Below are 15805 nucleotides of genomic sequence, written 5' to 3'. Positions count from 1 at the left end.
AGAAAGCCAAATACCATATGCTTTCACTCACATGTGCAAATTAAGAAACAAAACAGATGAGCAAACAAAGAAAACAAAGACAAAAAACAGATTCTTAAGTACAGAGGACAAACTGGTGGTTGCCAGAGGGGAGGTGGGTGGGGGATTGGGTGAAATAGACAAAGGGGATTAAGGAGTGTACTTGTGATGAGCCCTGAGTAATGTACAGAAGTATCGAATCTTTATACATCTGAAACGAATTTAACACTGTATGTTAATGATACTTGAACGACAACAAAAACGAATCACTTCAGGAGGGCCTCCTGCAGCCCTTCAAATCGCAGGCCCCTGTTGAGTGTGCGGTGCTCCCTCTCATGAAGCTTTACTCGTGTGCGTCCGCGTGTGGTGCTGGCCCCCTTGCAGGTCTGTCCAGCAGATGGTGAGGACGCTGAGGGCAGCGGCTGCGCTCCAGCTCACAGGGAGTCGGCAGTGTTCAATGTAGGACTCACGACACAAGCTGGAGCGAAGACCTCATCGGTCCCTTCACAGCTGCACGCTGAGAGCCTCCATGTCATCGTCCCCACATTCCATATTCCCCCCCCTTATTTCCCACATTGTAGCTGTGCTTTCCCCAACCCCTTCACTGAAATCGCACAGCAAACACCACTAACGATCTCCGAAGACCAGATTCAACACGTTATTCCCGGCCTTCAGGTCTTTGTCTTCTTCCTCGCATTGGACTCTACAGACAAACCATCTCCTTCACTTCCCAGGCACCACTGCCTTTGGACTCTCCCCGGTTCGACTCCTCCTTCCCAGTCTTCTGGCTTCTTGTCCTCTGCGTTCCCCTTTTCAGCGCACCTCTACCTTAGTCGACACAATCTCCCTGGGGTTCCCTTCCGCTGCTGTGCCTTCAGCTACGGCCACGGCGCTGGGATTTTTACACTTATCTTTACCTCAGATTACGTGTAAGTCCCACAGACTTCTCAAGGGCAAACTTGACCCAAACCACCCCAGGATCTGCTCCTTTCCCTATAGTCACCTCTCATGGGGAGCAGAGCCTCTACCCACCCATTCTGCCCAAGCAGAAGTCTGAAGTCTTACCTTCCTCCCTTCCACTCCCCACTCACATGCAGGAGGCCTGCGGATTCCAGCCCTGAACGTCTCTGGATCTGCTGCTTCCTCTCGCTTCCCACTGCTCGTCACCTGCGTAAGCTCCTCATCCTCTCCTGCCACGGTGATCACAAGTGCCACTGAAGTGGCCTCCCTCCACCACTCTCCAACCGTCTGTCACACCAGCCGCCTGAGTACTGTTTCTAGGATGCACGACTGACTATGTTAATCCCCTAAAAGCAACACCTTTCCCAAACTGCCAGGTGTAAAATAATGCCTCTGTCCACCTCCCCAAGCATGTCCCTCACCATCCCCTCTGCAGTCCTTCTTTTCCTGCCAATCTCGAGTTCCATTCTGCTGCGCCTCTCTTCCTGCTGCTTTCTGGGCCTGGGATGACCTTCCCTTGTCAAAACGCAGTTCAAGGATTCCAACCCGTGTGCAGCTTTCCTAATACCACTGTCTCCACTGTACCCTCTACAGGCCAGGCACAGCACCATCTCCCTTGATCAGTCTGCAAGGCCACGGACACAAAAGCCCCATTCTTCATCTTAGAATTTTCAGAACCCGGCACAGTGCCCGACACACAGCACTTAATTAATGAAGCCTTTATCAGTGACTTCCACAGAGAGGTGGGGGGCAACATTCTCAGGGTGCACACCCCTGGCCCTGGCAAGTTTAATTAACCACATAGCAATCGCACCGTTATGGGCAAGTCAGCATACCATCATTTCCCATGGTACCAGGAGACCGGGACTCAGCATTGCATCACTTAGTTTACATAGAAGATAGCTGAGGCACAGAAGCCACTGGGAGAGGGCCTCCTAGAATCACACCCGTCACCCCACGGGCTAGAACAATCTTACACGACAGGTAGAATAGGGACCCTGGTAGAGAAGCTTACCTTGGGCCCTAGAAGCTCCTTTGGGCATGTGGGTTGGACCTGTTCAGAGCTTTCTTTTCCACAGCACTGAAACTAGAGAGTCAGAAAAGAGTTTTTAGGGCATAGGAGGGAGAAGTGGGAGCTGCAAGTCTGGGCATCACTGCTGAAGACTGGGGGACAGAGCAGCAAATCAGCTAGGGGACCCAGTCACTGCAACTCAAACTGCCATTTCTAGAAAGATGGTGAAGAGTCACATAATCATGCTAGCAAAACAAGAAAAGGACTTCTGTAAAGTTTTCTGAGTTTTACGATGGCAAGTGGCTCAAGGCAACCCAAACAAAGCAAGAAGCCAGTTGACGGTGTCTGTGTAAATTGCTGTTTTTTAGACAGGAACTGGGTCTTTAGATTTTTTTTTTTTTTTCCAGCCTGGGAGTAATTTAACCTGCTGAGTAGCTAAAGTTTTATGAGCTTCAGGAAGGGCTCATTAACTGGGGACAGTCTGGGACGGAGAGGAGAAGTGACCACAGTAAATAAACCCCAGGGGCTGAAAGACCAGGGCCTGAAGGCTGGCCAGTAAACAGGTGTCCTGTCCTATGGCTGGCCCCTCAAGGACAAAGGAGAGTGTGTGCTGCTTGATGCCTGCGGGGCAGCCGAGACTGAGCAGAAGAAATGGTGGGCACCTTCCAGGACATTCCCCTGATGTACAAGAATGGGGCTACCTGAAAGCACTTGGCCCAGGAGTTCATAGCCACTTCTCCATATTGCTGGGGTTAGGATTCGGGCCTGGTCTATCTCCTCTGTACGCCCTCCTTGGTTAACTGTGCGCAGCCCTCAGCACTGCACTGACAGCTCAGTCCCATGGAATGTTCCAGGATACAAGGAGCATGGCTATCTCCGTGTCCTTTCATTTTACAAATGGGGAGCCGAGCGATTATCAGGAAGACCAGGAACTTGCTCAAGGTCACAGAGCCGCTCAGTGGCGCAGCTGCAGCTAGAAATGAGCTTTCCCAGCTTGAAGGTCAAGGTCGTTTCTGTTACACCAGTACGCCACCTTCTGAGAGACCTTGGTATTCACTCGGGCTGCTTTCTGGGGGTTCTTATTTGTGCTCTTTTGTCTCTCTGGGGCACACTGCCTGACTTCCTCTCGTGAACCCTCCGCACTAGGCCTCTTCCTCTTCTAGGTTCTACACAGAACGCCTACTGTGGCTCCTGCGAGGGCTGGAATACAGCACTACGGCTTCATTTCACCCAATGTATTCTGATCTTTAATCCACGTGATGAGAGAGAACCTGGCTAACGAATGATCTTTAAAAGGTAACGATTTTAAGGAAGAAGTAAGGTTACTTACTGTTGAGTGGAAGGTAATGAGAGTCCCATTTCCCCTTTCCCTGTCTTTCAGGTAATCATTATAAGCCTCTTCATACATGGTCTGAACATGTCGTATAGCCTGAAAAAAATGCCAGGAAACCAATGGGACAGTGAGTGGGAAGTTTCGAACATTCTCCTTTCATCAAGGGAAACCCCCTCTCCCTCACCCTTGGAAAATACAGCCTTTCCCTGTGTTTATCTGTATTTTAAGACAATTCTGCATATAGGGGACAGATTACAGACTCTGGAGTTTCTCAGATACTTTTGGAGATGGAAGGATAGACTAACCAAGGATAACTTTCATAGACTAGAAAGATTTCTTAGAGCAGAGGTTCTCAGGCCTGAATGGACATCAGCATCCATCAGCCCCCCGATCCCTGGGCTCACCTGGGAGATTCTGACGTACAACTAGGGCGGGGACTTATGCATGCTTGGGACCCTACTGGTTAAAACTACTCAAGTCTGTTCATGATGTGGTTTGAAAGATGTTCATGACCAAGGAAAACTGGTTCAGTGTACAAATATCATATGAAACTTAGACAATGCACTTCCGGTATAAAGGCATGTGATCTGACATCCATAGTGGTCTCAAAAAGTCCCAAGATCCAATTCCTCCACCCTACCAACAGAACCAACCACTTTAGAAATATTCCAAAGGAGGCGATATTTACTTATTTTACATGTTTACCATTTAAAAAAATCTAAAGTTCATAAACACAATACTGATAGTACATGAATTTATGTGAAATGAAGTAAACTTAAGATTCCATTCTTCCTCCTTTTCATGCCCTTCTTTCCCACAATGGGTCTTAACAGCATGTCCCTTCTGAAAAGGCCAATTCCTCTGTGCGTTCTCTTGATAACCTATTTTGGACACCTATAGTTTGAGCACCAATGTAAATAAACAGCAGCAGGTCAGGCTTTAGTCTTTGAGGATGACGCAGCCTTTTTTCAGGCCAAGCCCTCTGGGCAAATGATAGTCTAACAAGGGATGAAAACGCATGTTCCTCTCCATCCGTCTTTCTCATGTGTGCCATCTACCCACTTCCCTGTGAGAAATGGGATCGTCTTCAACTAGAGATCCTTTAAAAGAAATCATAGACTCTTTTATAGATCTCATGAAAGCTATGAATTATCTCCTCAGAAAAATGTGTGCACGTAAATGTACGCACACTTACACATACAGTATGCACAGGTCTGCACAACACTTTCAGGTTACAAAGTTCTGTGTAAACCATATCTCTGGGGGTTATTTAGTTTTCCAGTATCATTGTGAGTGTAACAGTCTCATAGCCTTGGCCGTAAGGAAACACTTTAACCATCGTAAAAAGAAACTGTAATTTCTACTTACTACACCCTTGCCTATAAAAGCAAATACTCCAGTGGTTACTTCAGCAGCAAATATCACCAGTAGGCAGGTGAAGAACTGTAGAGGAGAGAAAATACTCACTTCATTAACTCAATACCTTTTCAGTTTATTTGGCCTCTTTAATGCTAGTTCCATTTGAAAAAAAAAAAAAAAAACACAGAGGCAAGGTTATTAGTTTGAATTGACCTGGTAGGAAGCATCTACCCCCATTCCCCTGTAGTTTGTTCATTCATTCATTCGCTCATTAATTCATTCAGCCATTGTTCATTAAGCATCTACTCTGCACCAGGCACTGTCCTTGGCACTGGGTATACAGTGGTGAATAAGATATGATTCCCATGTCTCTACTATCATGGACCTCATATTAGAAAATGGGATGAATATCTACCATTTGCATTGACATGGATGGAACTGGAGGGGATTATGCTAAGTGATATCAGTCAAGCAGAGAAAGACAATTATCATATGGTTTCTCTCATACGTGGAACATGAAGAATAGCACAGAGGACCACAGGGGAAGGGAGGGAAAACTGAATGGGAAGAAATCAGAGAGGGAGACAGACCATGAGAGACTCTGGATTCTGGGAAACAAACTGAGGGTTACAGAAGGGAGGGGGTGGGGGGATGGGGTAACAGGGTGATGGGTGTTAAGGAGGGCACACGTTGGGATGAGCACTGGGTGTTACAGACAACTAATGAATCATTGAATGCTACATCGAAAACTAATGACGTACTATATGTTGGCTAACTGAACATAATAAGAAAACAAAGAAAATGGGCAGTATGATAAATGAGTAAAGCAATAAAAAAGTGAGTTAGATAATTTCAGGTAGTGATAAAGAAATCCCGCCACTTAGCACAGTGCCTGGCTCCTAGGCGCTCAAGGAATTTTATGAACCAAAGAGATTCTGTAAAGGTGTAAAACAAGGCCAGGAGACAGGGAGGGACTGGTGGGGCCTGGGCTTGGGGAAGGTGTGGCCCAGACTGTGCGGGCTGTGAGGCTTCTCTGGGGAGCGGGAGTGGCGGTGAGGGGTGCCCTCCTGGATGGATTTCTGTTCTGGTCTCTTGGGTCTGCTCTGTGTTCAGTGACCAACAACAGGGAGGCTTGATAAGAGGGAAAGACGGGAAGAGTGGAGGACTGAGGACACGGGTTAGAGATTCTACCCGGCAAGAGATGAGAAGCAGCCACAGTTAAAAATCAAAGATGGCAATGAGCAAGGGGAGACTGCCCCCTAAAATCGCTGTTTCTGACCCCTCGTGGAGAAAGACAAAATCTTTCTCTCTTCCGGCCCCTCTCCCTTCTCCTTGTTTCTCTCAGGTCACTCTGGCATTGGCTGTATAGCAGTAACTGAAATTCAGTCTTTTTTTCTTTTCTTCTTCTCTTCTTTTTCTTTTTTTTCTTTTCTTTTTTTTTTTTTTTTTTTTAAGTCAGAGGCTGCTTGTTAAAATAAACCACAAGGGGGATGTTTGGTCAAGTTATTGATCTCAAACAGCAATTCTTTTCTTCTAGTTAACAGTCCTTCCCTGCCTATAAGAACCTTAGCTGCCTCCCTCCCTGTGAAATCATTTTGAAAGAACAATCATAATTACCCCTTACAATTATTAGGCACTTTTCCTCCCCAAACATCTTCACGCTAATGATCTCATTTTTTTCATACTTTCCATATGAGGCAGGGACAAAGATAATATTATTCTTAAGCAAGAAATGGAGAAACGGAGACTCAGGGAAGAGGGAGTGAGTGCCAAGGTCTCAGTGGGCCCCAGGCGCTGGCGCTGGAGGCCAGACCTCCGGGCCCCTTCAGACCAGTTCCCTCCCCGATGCCCCACTTACAGATCCGAGCACACACTGCGACTCCCGCATGGCTCCGCAGCACCCGAAGAAGCCCACGGCCATCATCAGGGCCCCTGCTCCCACCAGCACATACAGCCCTGCGGGGAAGAGACAGAGGAGCCGCTGACCACTGGGCAGGCTGGCTCCCCGCGGCTCCAGGCCAGGCGTCCGACCCCTGCTGAGGGAGGTGTCACGTCCCCTGCTGATAAGGTAACAGGTAACACCTGTTGAATGCACCTGACGGAACCTGCACAGGGATCCTGAGAGGCGGGGGGCTACAGTTATCCCAGGGAACAGAGAAAGCTGGTACTTACAGAGGTGAAGGGGCCTCCTCACCATCACCTGAGCGGCAAGGCTCAGGCGTCCCACAGCGCATGCTCTTAATCACCTCCACACACCTCCCACATGCCAGGCACTTCTCCTTTCTGACCACTACCGCCCCTGTAAAGTGGCTATTACTATGATTTATGTGAAAGTGATGCAGTTGAGTCCGGGGGCGGCCAGGAGAGGGAACCAGAGCCGGGACACAAACCCACATCTCCCTAGGAGCCCCGTGGGCTCTCATGGCGCTCTGGAATTAATGGCTGTCTCCATCACAGGAGAGGCCCTGAGGGCAAAGTGTCCAGGAGGGAAAAGGGCTGATGGTCTGCCCACATGGGGAAGCAGGGACACAGGGGACAGAAGAAGGAGGCTCTGGTTTCGGAGCAGGGCGGGGGATGGGGCACAGCAATAAGGCCACAAAGTTTTGTGAGAATCACCAACTTTAGAGGGCATCACCGTGTGTGCTGGGCACAGGGGAGGTTGCAGTGTTCCAAGAAAATAGCCAAGGAGAGGAGGCGACAAGGTAACACACACCAAACATTGTTACTAATACAATTTTAGCTACATTTATTAAGGGCTTATTTTTGCCAGCACAGCAACTGGCACAGATTTATTAATTTAATCTTCATGAGGCAAGGTACCATTATTATATCCATTTTCTAGAGAAACTAGGCCCCGAAAGGTTAAGTGATTTGCCCAAGATCATAGAGCTGGGATAAAAATACCCATCCGCCTCTAAAGCTGTCCCATCAACATTACCCTCACCTGCCCCGCCTGTCCAGCAACAACAGCAGCCTTAATTTGGGCGCTAATTTCCCTTACTACTGAAGTCAAGCCATAGGAACCGTTGCTCTCACAGAGAAAGAAAAGGACAGAAATGTTCTTGTTCTGAGAGAAATGAAGCCAAGCCCTTTCTTATTTCCTTTTCTGATCTGGAGATAAGTTAGAACACAATATGACGCCTAGTACTTGACTTGCTTAGAATAATGCTAATTGTCCCTATTTTATTTTTTGCATTTTATTCATATGAGTCACCTGGAAACCCCTCCCATTCTCTGAAAGGGTGGGGAGCCGGCGGCGGTCCACCTCTGCGGGGAAAGCCTGAGCGTGCCCGCGGGGTGCCTCTGGGGGGCCCCTCTGGGGTGCTGCTGGTGGTTTGTGGGCAGATCTGTCGGGGTCCCTGACACAGATGGGTGGCAGGCCAGGCTGCTCCCCTTCCTGTACCACCCAGACTGTTCTCAGGGCCTCCGGGACGGGGACGGGGAAGCCCTGCTGCGTCTGCAGTCCCATGGCAGGTATTTCTCTCTCTCCTGCCCCGCCAGCTCGGCCCCTTCCTCCCCTTTCCTTTTCATTAAAAGAATGAGTTCATGTGGAATGGATGTGGTCACGAGAGAAATGATTCCGTCATAAAAACAGGGCTATTGTTGGCTCCACGGCCTCAACACCTCGTTGTTTTAAAATTTTTATTTTTCAAAGCCTTTTCATTTCCATCATCTCACTGGCTTCTCGAACAAGCCCGTTAGGTGAGGCAAGGGTTCTAATTCTGTTTTGCTACTGGGCCTCAGAGAGGCATGAGGGCTCCAGGCAGGACACACAGGCCTGGAGCCCCGATTTCCATCCTGCTCAATCAGGCCGCAGGCAGCAGCCTTGCCACCTTCGTCAGTCCCCTCACAAAACGTCTCACGGGGGGGTGGGGGGGACTGCATTGTTGCAGTGATTTCCCACTGAAAGTGTGTACAGTCTACAGACGGTGCTGAGTTACAGCCCAGGGACCGGGCCCACCTGGATCCTTCTCCAGCCTGGGCTCCGGCCCCCAGCGAATTCACCAGGACCCGACCCAGCCCCGCTCTCTTCCATTTTGTGCTTTTGCAGGTTCTCATATTTGTCTTTCTCTGCCGACGTGAAGTCCACCAACTAACCTTATTCACCCGATCTAGACCGTGCCCAGCACAAGACAGGATTCTTGACCAGACTAGCCGTCCGCCATTGCCCATCTCTGGGGAGAGAGAGATGCTAGGAATACATGTCAGCAAACCTCCACAAAGCCGCCCGGGGTCGGGCTCCCTCCAGCTCACCCCGAGAACGGGGTCCTGAGGGTCCGGAATGCGGGAAAGAGGGCTGCTGCTGAGGAGGCTGGGGTGCCGTGGACATGGGCGCGGGGCCGAGGAGGACACAGGTGTTGACGTCCCCAAGAAAATCTGCTTTATTTGTATAGTAGGCCATTCTCAGGCTCTCGGAATCCTAGAGCTGAACTGACCCAGCAGCTCCAATTCCTGAGGCCTCTCTCCCCCACAACCAGAAAGCCTTGTCTCTATCAACTCGCTTTAAAATGGCTCCCCCCTTTTGGGGACTGGATAGTGGCATGGTCATCAGTTTCCGCGGCTTTCTGGCGGCAGATGGTTTTACGGAGCCGCCTACTGACCATTTTTCATCTAGGACTGCTTTTCCTCGGCCTCTGCCGCTCTCCCTCCCAGCTCGCCCTGGGGGCGCATACTTTGCGTGTCTCTAGACTAGGGGACGGGGCTTCCGTGTGGGGACGGCGAAGGCTCAGCTGTCGGTATTGAGCGCTGTGGTGGAGCCTGAGGTGTCTGAGCCACGGAGTCGTTCAGCACTAGGGACAACCGCCCCTTCCTGACGCCTCAGCCTGCTGCGTGCGGCATCCGCACTGTGCACCTGCCAGGCATCAGCGCGGGAACCTGCCGCCGAGAAGCCTCCGTGCCGTCGGCCATTCCCTCATTCTGACTACAGGGCGTCTAAACCGCTCACCCCTCTGCCTCTCTTCCCCGCATCGGCCCGTCATCGCGCCTCCTCCTTCACCGAGGAACCCCTAACCTACCTCCATAACCATAATCAAGCCCACACGGCGCGCTGCGCTCTCCCGCGAACTCCCTCCCCTGTGAGGCCTGTGGCGTATCAGGGTTCGTATTTCACAGCGGGGAGTCTGAGGCACAGAGAATGCAAGACACTTGCCAGACGCTGCACAGCTCGGTGAGGGGCGACCCTGGCACCGAGCTGGGGAGTCGGCTCCAAAGTGCACGGCCTAACTCCGCTGGCACAGGTCCAGGGCGAGCCCGAAGCATGGGGACTCCCAGCGAAAAGGCTGTTCACTTAGCAATTTATAAATGTCAGGAGGGTGCTCTTTCTTCCTTGAGAAAAGGGCTTGCAGAGCCTCTAAAGGATGATGTCTGGGGTTTCCTCTGAAAATACAGGGCTGGGAGCTAGAACTCCAGGCCTGTCAGCTGACCTCGACATACATCCTCCTATTCGTCCGTTTCGTTATCTGTGATATGGAAATGCTACTCTAGCTTGTAGAAATGCTCTGGAGAAACTGTCTTAACCACGGAAGCTATCGCACCTCTCTTCTGCAGCCACCACGACTCTCAGGGACAACCGAAAACCAAGAAGTAAAAAAATAGGATCGCAGTGAGTCAGAGTTTTCAAAAAGGCAGCGTTCAGCCCTGGAACCTTTTCCTTACACATAATGTCCAGCCACAATTGAAACCAGGCTCCCGGACTCTGAGTTCAACAGGGAGAGACAGCTACGGGGCAGCCTGTGACCCCGGAGAGCCAAAGGGCCGCTGTCTGTGTGGGCAGCCCCTTCGTGGAGAAAACCTGCCAACGTCCTCGGCTCACGGGCACGGCTTCATGCGCTCCAGCCCTGTCCAGGCTTCCGACGCCTGAGGGGCCGGCTCCCCACTCAGCAGTCCTGGAAGGAGCCCCCTGCGGTGTCTGTCCCTCCAGGAGGCAGCCCTGGAGAGGGACAGTAACAGGAAGTCCAAAGGGCAGGTTGGTGGGGTTTGGAAGACAGGGGGTAGGGGAGCTTCCCCCAGGAGTTTGCTGAGACTACAGTGGAGAGAGTGTAGGAAACCCCCAGTTATCCCAGCAGTTCCCCTCTTGCAGGCTCTCCGTTCTCCACGTTAGCCTGTCAGGGACACAGACATCCTGCATCCGCCTCCAGACCTTGGCCTGGACTCAGAGGACCTTGAGAAGGGGCGGCAGGTGGCTCCCCTCAGCGCCTGCTCCCCTCAGCGCTCAGGGCTGGATCTCTCCGCCCTGTCCCCAGCTGTGACGTCAGGGTAGGGGAACCTCTCTCCATCACAAGGAAGAAGCAAGGATCCCAGACAGGAAAGCATACCCCCCCCCCCACCCAAGGACAGACAGAAAGTTCTACAGTCATCTGTCCAGAAGCAGGGAGCTAGGCTGTGTGTGTTCCTGAGGTCTGTCTCGTTGCCAGGCTCTATTTCTTTAAGAGCCACTTGAGTGTGCCAAGCCTGTTCACCAACACTCCTTAACAAAGGGCTGATAAGAGTTTCGTGGGCGGACTGCTCTGGTACTTTTTCTGAAAAGAAAACACACAGCTTAGTGACTGCCACCCTGTGACATGAAGCGAGATTTTCCAAAATCCAGGCCTGCTTCTTTTTTAAAGTCCTATTACCTCACACCGTTGGCTCTGTAAGTCCATAAATGATCTCTTGGTGTATTTTCCTTCTCATTTTACTGCCAGAGAGCAGGTATCTTTCCTATTTGGACAATTATTTCTTGAGGGAAGACATATCAATTTCTGCACACATGTATATGGGTCCGTTTGTATTATAAGAACTATCTGAAGTGGAGAAGAGGTGTCTGACGTCCCAGGACTGTTTGTGGTTGCCACTGTCCAGGGGAAACAGAAGCAGCACAGACCTGGCTTGCAGGCTGAGCCAGCCCCACCATGAAGAGCTGGAAAACCATGGCCGACTGCCAACCCCCTGTGGTTTTCCACTGGTTCTGTCTCCTTATTCTACCTAGTGCTACGATTCTTGATAACACGGTTCCCCGAACTTCGAGCACTGACCACAAGCATCTTCACCACCAGCCACTCAAGGGCAGACCCGGGGAGGGGAGGTGTGGCCGAGGAAGAAGAACGAAGGGTGGGCGAACCCACATCCCTGCCCCAGGCCACCAAGAACACACCAGAAGGACTCAGGCCCTGCCGTATAGACTGTTGTTTTCCCTAGCCAGCATTCACTTCCTCTTCATCTCTGTGAGAGACACAAATCTTCTCTGCCCCGTCCCTGTGGACTTTAACCTTGAAGGCAGATGTGAAGGCCAGACTTCGGCCAACAAGCCCATCCCAATGACTGGTGTGGGAACAGGCCCCGGGCCTAAGACGGCCAATGGCAGTGAGGCTCAGGACTTTAGTCGGAGCTGCTGGGATGAAAGAAGTAGGTACCTCCGTTGCCACGGTTACTGGGAGCTGGCACCTGGAGCTGTGAGCAGCCATGTTATCACATCTTGAGGAAACCTGCCTGAGAATGGAGCCACAGGGGAGCCGAGCCAAGGGATGGGTACAGGCTGGACTCCGACCACATCACCTACACCCCTGAGACGGGCACGAACCCTGGACTTCTCGGTTTTGCGAGTCAGGAAATTTCTGTTTTTCTCAAGAAGCCTGCGTCAAGTTTCTGTGATTTGCCATTTAAAGAGTCTGACAGACAAATCCATAAAGATACGACATTTCTTGCGTCTTGGGCCGTTCATATTGCTTCAGTTTAGATTAGCAAATAGGATCAGGAATGTCTGCCTCGAACTCGTTCACCCTCCTACTCAACCCAGGAATCTCCTGAATTGACAAACACTCCATTCTGATTTTTGCCACGTTAGTGGTTAATTAAATACCCATGAAGGAGAAAGTTCAGCTTTATCTGTGGGAGTAGGCTCGGCTTCTTTGGCTTACAAAATCACGAAAAAGGTTTTCTTACGTTGGACCCAAATCGACACGTGTGAAAGTGCTCTCAGCGCTTCGTGGGATAACGAGAGGCTGCTTCCCACACTACACCTCAGGTCTGCACACCTTGCCCCCCTCTGAGCAGGAGCCCTTCCTCCTGTAACTCGGATTCCCACCGAGAATCATGAATTCTTCCTGCTAGGCTTGACTCTTCTGTCACTGATATCTTTTACCACTTTGATTCCTTCTGTCCCTGACTTTCATACTGTCCAATAATAGTGTTAAATAATGTTTCTTGTCTTCCTCTTTCTTCACAGTTCCTGCTGTTGACAACCAGCACGGTGATGCCCTTCTGTCTGATGGTATCAGTCACCTAGCATGTTCTTTTCTGTCTCCCCTCTCATCCCGCTGCTGCTAGAAAAATCTCTTTAAAATGCAGTGCCAATCCCTCCCCCCAAACCCTGAATTATCCCTCTGTTGCTTTACTAAATGAACAAGCGTTGACATTCAGGGCCCTGTGTGTTTGTCCTTCCCCTCCCTCCCTGGCGCTTCTAATCCTACCTCCCACCTTGCCCCAATCTGTTCCACTCCAACCAGAGTCGTCTGCCCAGCCTAGGCTTGCTGATTACTGTCCCGTGGACGCGCCTTGCAGTCTTTGCCCTACAACCTCTGCTGTCCTCGTTTGTCTTCCGCTCACTGATGACAGCCTGGTCTTTCAAACCTAAATCAGATCCTTGCCTCACCGGTTTAGAATGACCCCTGCTGCACCCATGGCAAATACCACTTAGCTGGCATTTAGTTCCACGCTCGTTTCCATTAGAATTTAAATTGTTAACTCTGTGAGCCTTTTCAAATAGATCGCAAAGATACATGGGAGCGAGCGCAGCGTTCTCATCCTCTTTTGTGTGACTCCACAGCCCAGGACTATAGATGCTGGCTGATATATCCATGAATAGATTACATTTTTTCCTAAGTGGAGGAGCCTATTAAAAAAAAAAAAGAGGGAAAGAATAGAGGAGCCCCTGCTTCAATGCATAACTATGTTTGCATAAACCCAAATACTTGATGAAATCCCCAAATTAAAAACACCATGAAGAGATTTTTAGATAGCCAGATGTTTATCCTCATTGAAAGAGAGACAGCCTTTCTTACGTGTTTTTCATATAACCCAGGTCTTCATGGTCTTTTAAAAACGGTTTCTCTTTACTGCTGCCCCAAAGTCCCAGTTCAAGCTCAGGAATTACACTATCGAGATTCACATCTTGCAGCCTCGACTTTGGGGGTGAGGGGGGTGGGTTGCCGGGTTTTAGGCAATGAGTTATTGCGGCGCGACTGGAAGGAGAATGTCTGCCTCTAACGTGAATGGGTGGATGTTTTCCCACGCTTTGGTCCTAACGAAGGGCGGACTCCTCCCCGTCCACCCGCGGGCACAAATGCAGCTTCTGTGGGAAAATCTTGAGAGTCCTACCTGAGGAAGAGGAGGCAACTAGGATTCCAGTGCAGAGCCGGCAGCACGCGAAGGGAAGACAGCTGAAGGCTGATACCCTGAACCTCCACATGCCTGAATTACAGGAGCAAAAGATTTCCACCAGTTTATTGCGACTGACATCACGTTAGGACGCCAAGTAAGTGCTGAATTCAGAGTAGGGAGAGAAAATACTGTTCACCCTGAGGGGCAGTTGTAAGTGGTTGGAGGAGCTAGGTGAGGAAGATACCCTAAAGAGTATCCTGAACGAGCCATCTCTTCCTCAGGCTGGAGAAATGATGGGCGGCGGCCGCCTCACACTGGCCAGTGCTAACTCCGAGTCCCGAAGGCTCTCCCTAACTCAGTCTATCTGAAACGCGGTCTTCTGAGGCCCCATTCAAACACCCCTCCACCTTGAGGCTTGTCCCGCCGGCCCCCAGTGGTTCTCTCTCACTTCTTCTTCTTTTTTTAATGTAAGCTCTAGGCCCAATGTGCAGCTCAAACTCATGACCCTGAGATCCAGAGTAGTGGGCTGTACTGAGCCAGCCAGGGGGTTGTTAGAAGCTTCTCCGAAATCCGTGATGCTTTTTTAAATGTGACCTCTAAAGTCACAGGCTCATACCACCACTCTTCCCACACAGAATCTTTTTTTTTTTTAAGTAGGCTCTACACCCAACGTGGGGCTTGAACTCAGCACCCCGAGATCAAGAGTGGCTGGCTCTCCCGACGGAGCCAGCCAGGCGCCCCTTCTCACTTCTCAATTCGGTGATTCTGTTTGTACCAGCCATTAGCACTTAACATACGCTTGTGATTATTGTCTGCTATTCATTAGTGCCTATGTCTGGAGAGGCAAGAATCCCATTATGACGGGACCAGACCTTTGTAGTGGTTAGTCCAGTGGGCACTGAGGCGAGACTATGGCCGAACGGAGTTAGAAATCACAGGGAACAGTTACGGACTAAGCTGTCTGGGAGCCATGAGTAACACGAGGGGAGGTGCATGCCTTCTGCTACCCTCCCCTGACTGTTCCTGCACATCCGTCCCCTGGGGGTGGCGCAGGACAAGGACAGGCTGAGCTTTGTCCAGGGGCACTGGGGCCCGCTCTGGGACAGCGAACGCTTCCGAGGAGGTTCACAGAGCCAGGAGTTCCTCAAGGAGAAATATGTTCAATGTGTGTGTTAGCTTTGGACGGAGGGGTGAGTGCTACCTGGAAACCGTGTGGGTGGAAAGAGCAGTTCAGTGTGTAGTATGATGGCAGATTCCTCTGCTTCGTCCTTGTAACAAAACTCTGACTTTGTCCAAGTGTCAGAGGCCCTCTGGGGAGCCTGGGCCCCTTCCCAAGCCCAGGATGACTCTCCATTAGTCACAAGAGCCAGTCACGGTAGCTCTCCTCTTGGCCATGACTCGTTCAGCATGAGCAGACAGTATGGTTCTGGTCAATAAGCTGCAAGGAGAGGTCTGCTGGGGGTGTTCTGACAAAGGTTGTATTCATTCCTAAAAAGGGCCATGTGAGGTGAAACTTCCTTTTTTTTTTCTCTCTCTCTCTTTTGGACGTTGCTGTATGAGGATATAATACTTGGAGCCACCATAGCTATCTTTTAAACCTGAGGGGATGCATTTGAGGTCATCCCGAGGATGGCCAGTGGACAGATGGAAAAAACCCGGGTCCTTGATGACTTTGTTGAACTCTGGGCTAACTCTGGAGAGTCCCCATCTCCACACTTCTTTCACCGTGTTTCATCAATTTCAATATACATCTGACATATTCACAT

General features: G+C 50.4%; 1 protein-coding gene across 3 annotated transcripts in view; it reads right to left on the bottom strand.

Annotated features, from left to right (window-relative positions):
- Positions 1-15805, bottom strand: part of TSPAN2 (tetraspanin 2) — a 54436-nt gene that overhangs the window by 21471 nt on the left and 17160 nt on the right. For all 3 annotated transcript variants that reach the window (XR_008958738.1, XM_057310347.1, XM_026483678.4), the window contains exons 3-6: positions 6541-6638; positions 4692-4766; positions 3321-3419; positions 1994-2065 (exon numbers count right to left, since the gene is read on the bottom strand). Coding sequence is in view for 2 of the 3 variants with exons in the window: in XM_057310347.1 (XP_057166330.1) it covers positions 1994-2065; positions 3321-3419; positions 4692-4766; positions 6541-6638 (344 nt within the window). In the remaining variant the exon portion in view is untranslated. The remainder of the gene's footprint in view (positions 1-1993; positions 2066-3320; positions 3420-4691; positions 4767-6540; positions 6639-15805) is intronic.

The sequence above is a fragment of the Ursus arctos genome, unplaced genomic scaffold (genome assembly GCF_023065955.2).
Source record: "Ursus arctos isolate Adak ecotype North America unplaced genomic scaffold, UrsArc2.0 scaffold_12, whole genome shotgun sequence".
Lineage (NCBI taxonomy): Eukaryota > Metazoa > Chordata > Mammalia > Carnivora > Ursidae > Ursus > Ursus arctos.
This window is presented reverse-complemented; position numbering and strand designations above follow the sequence as displayed.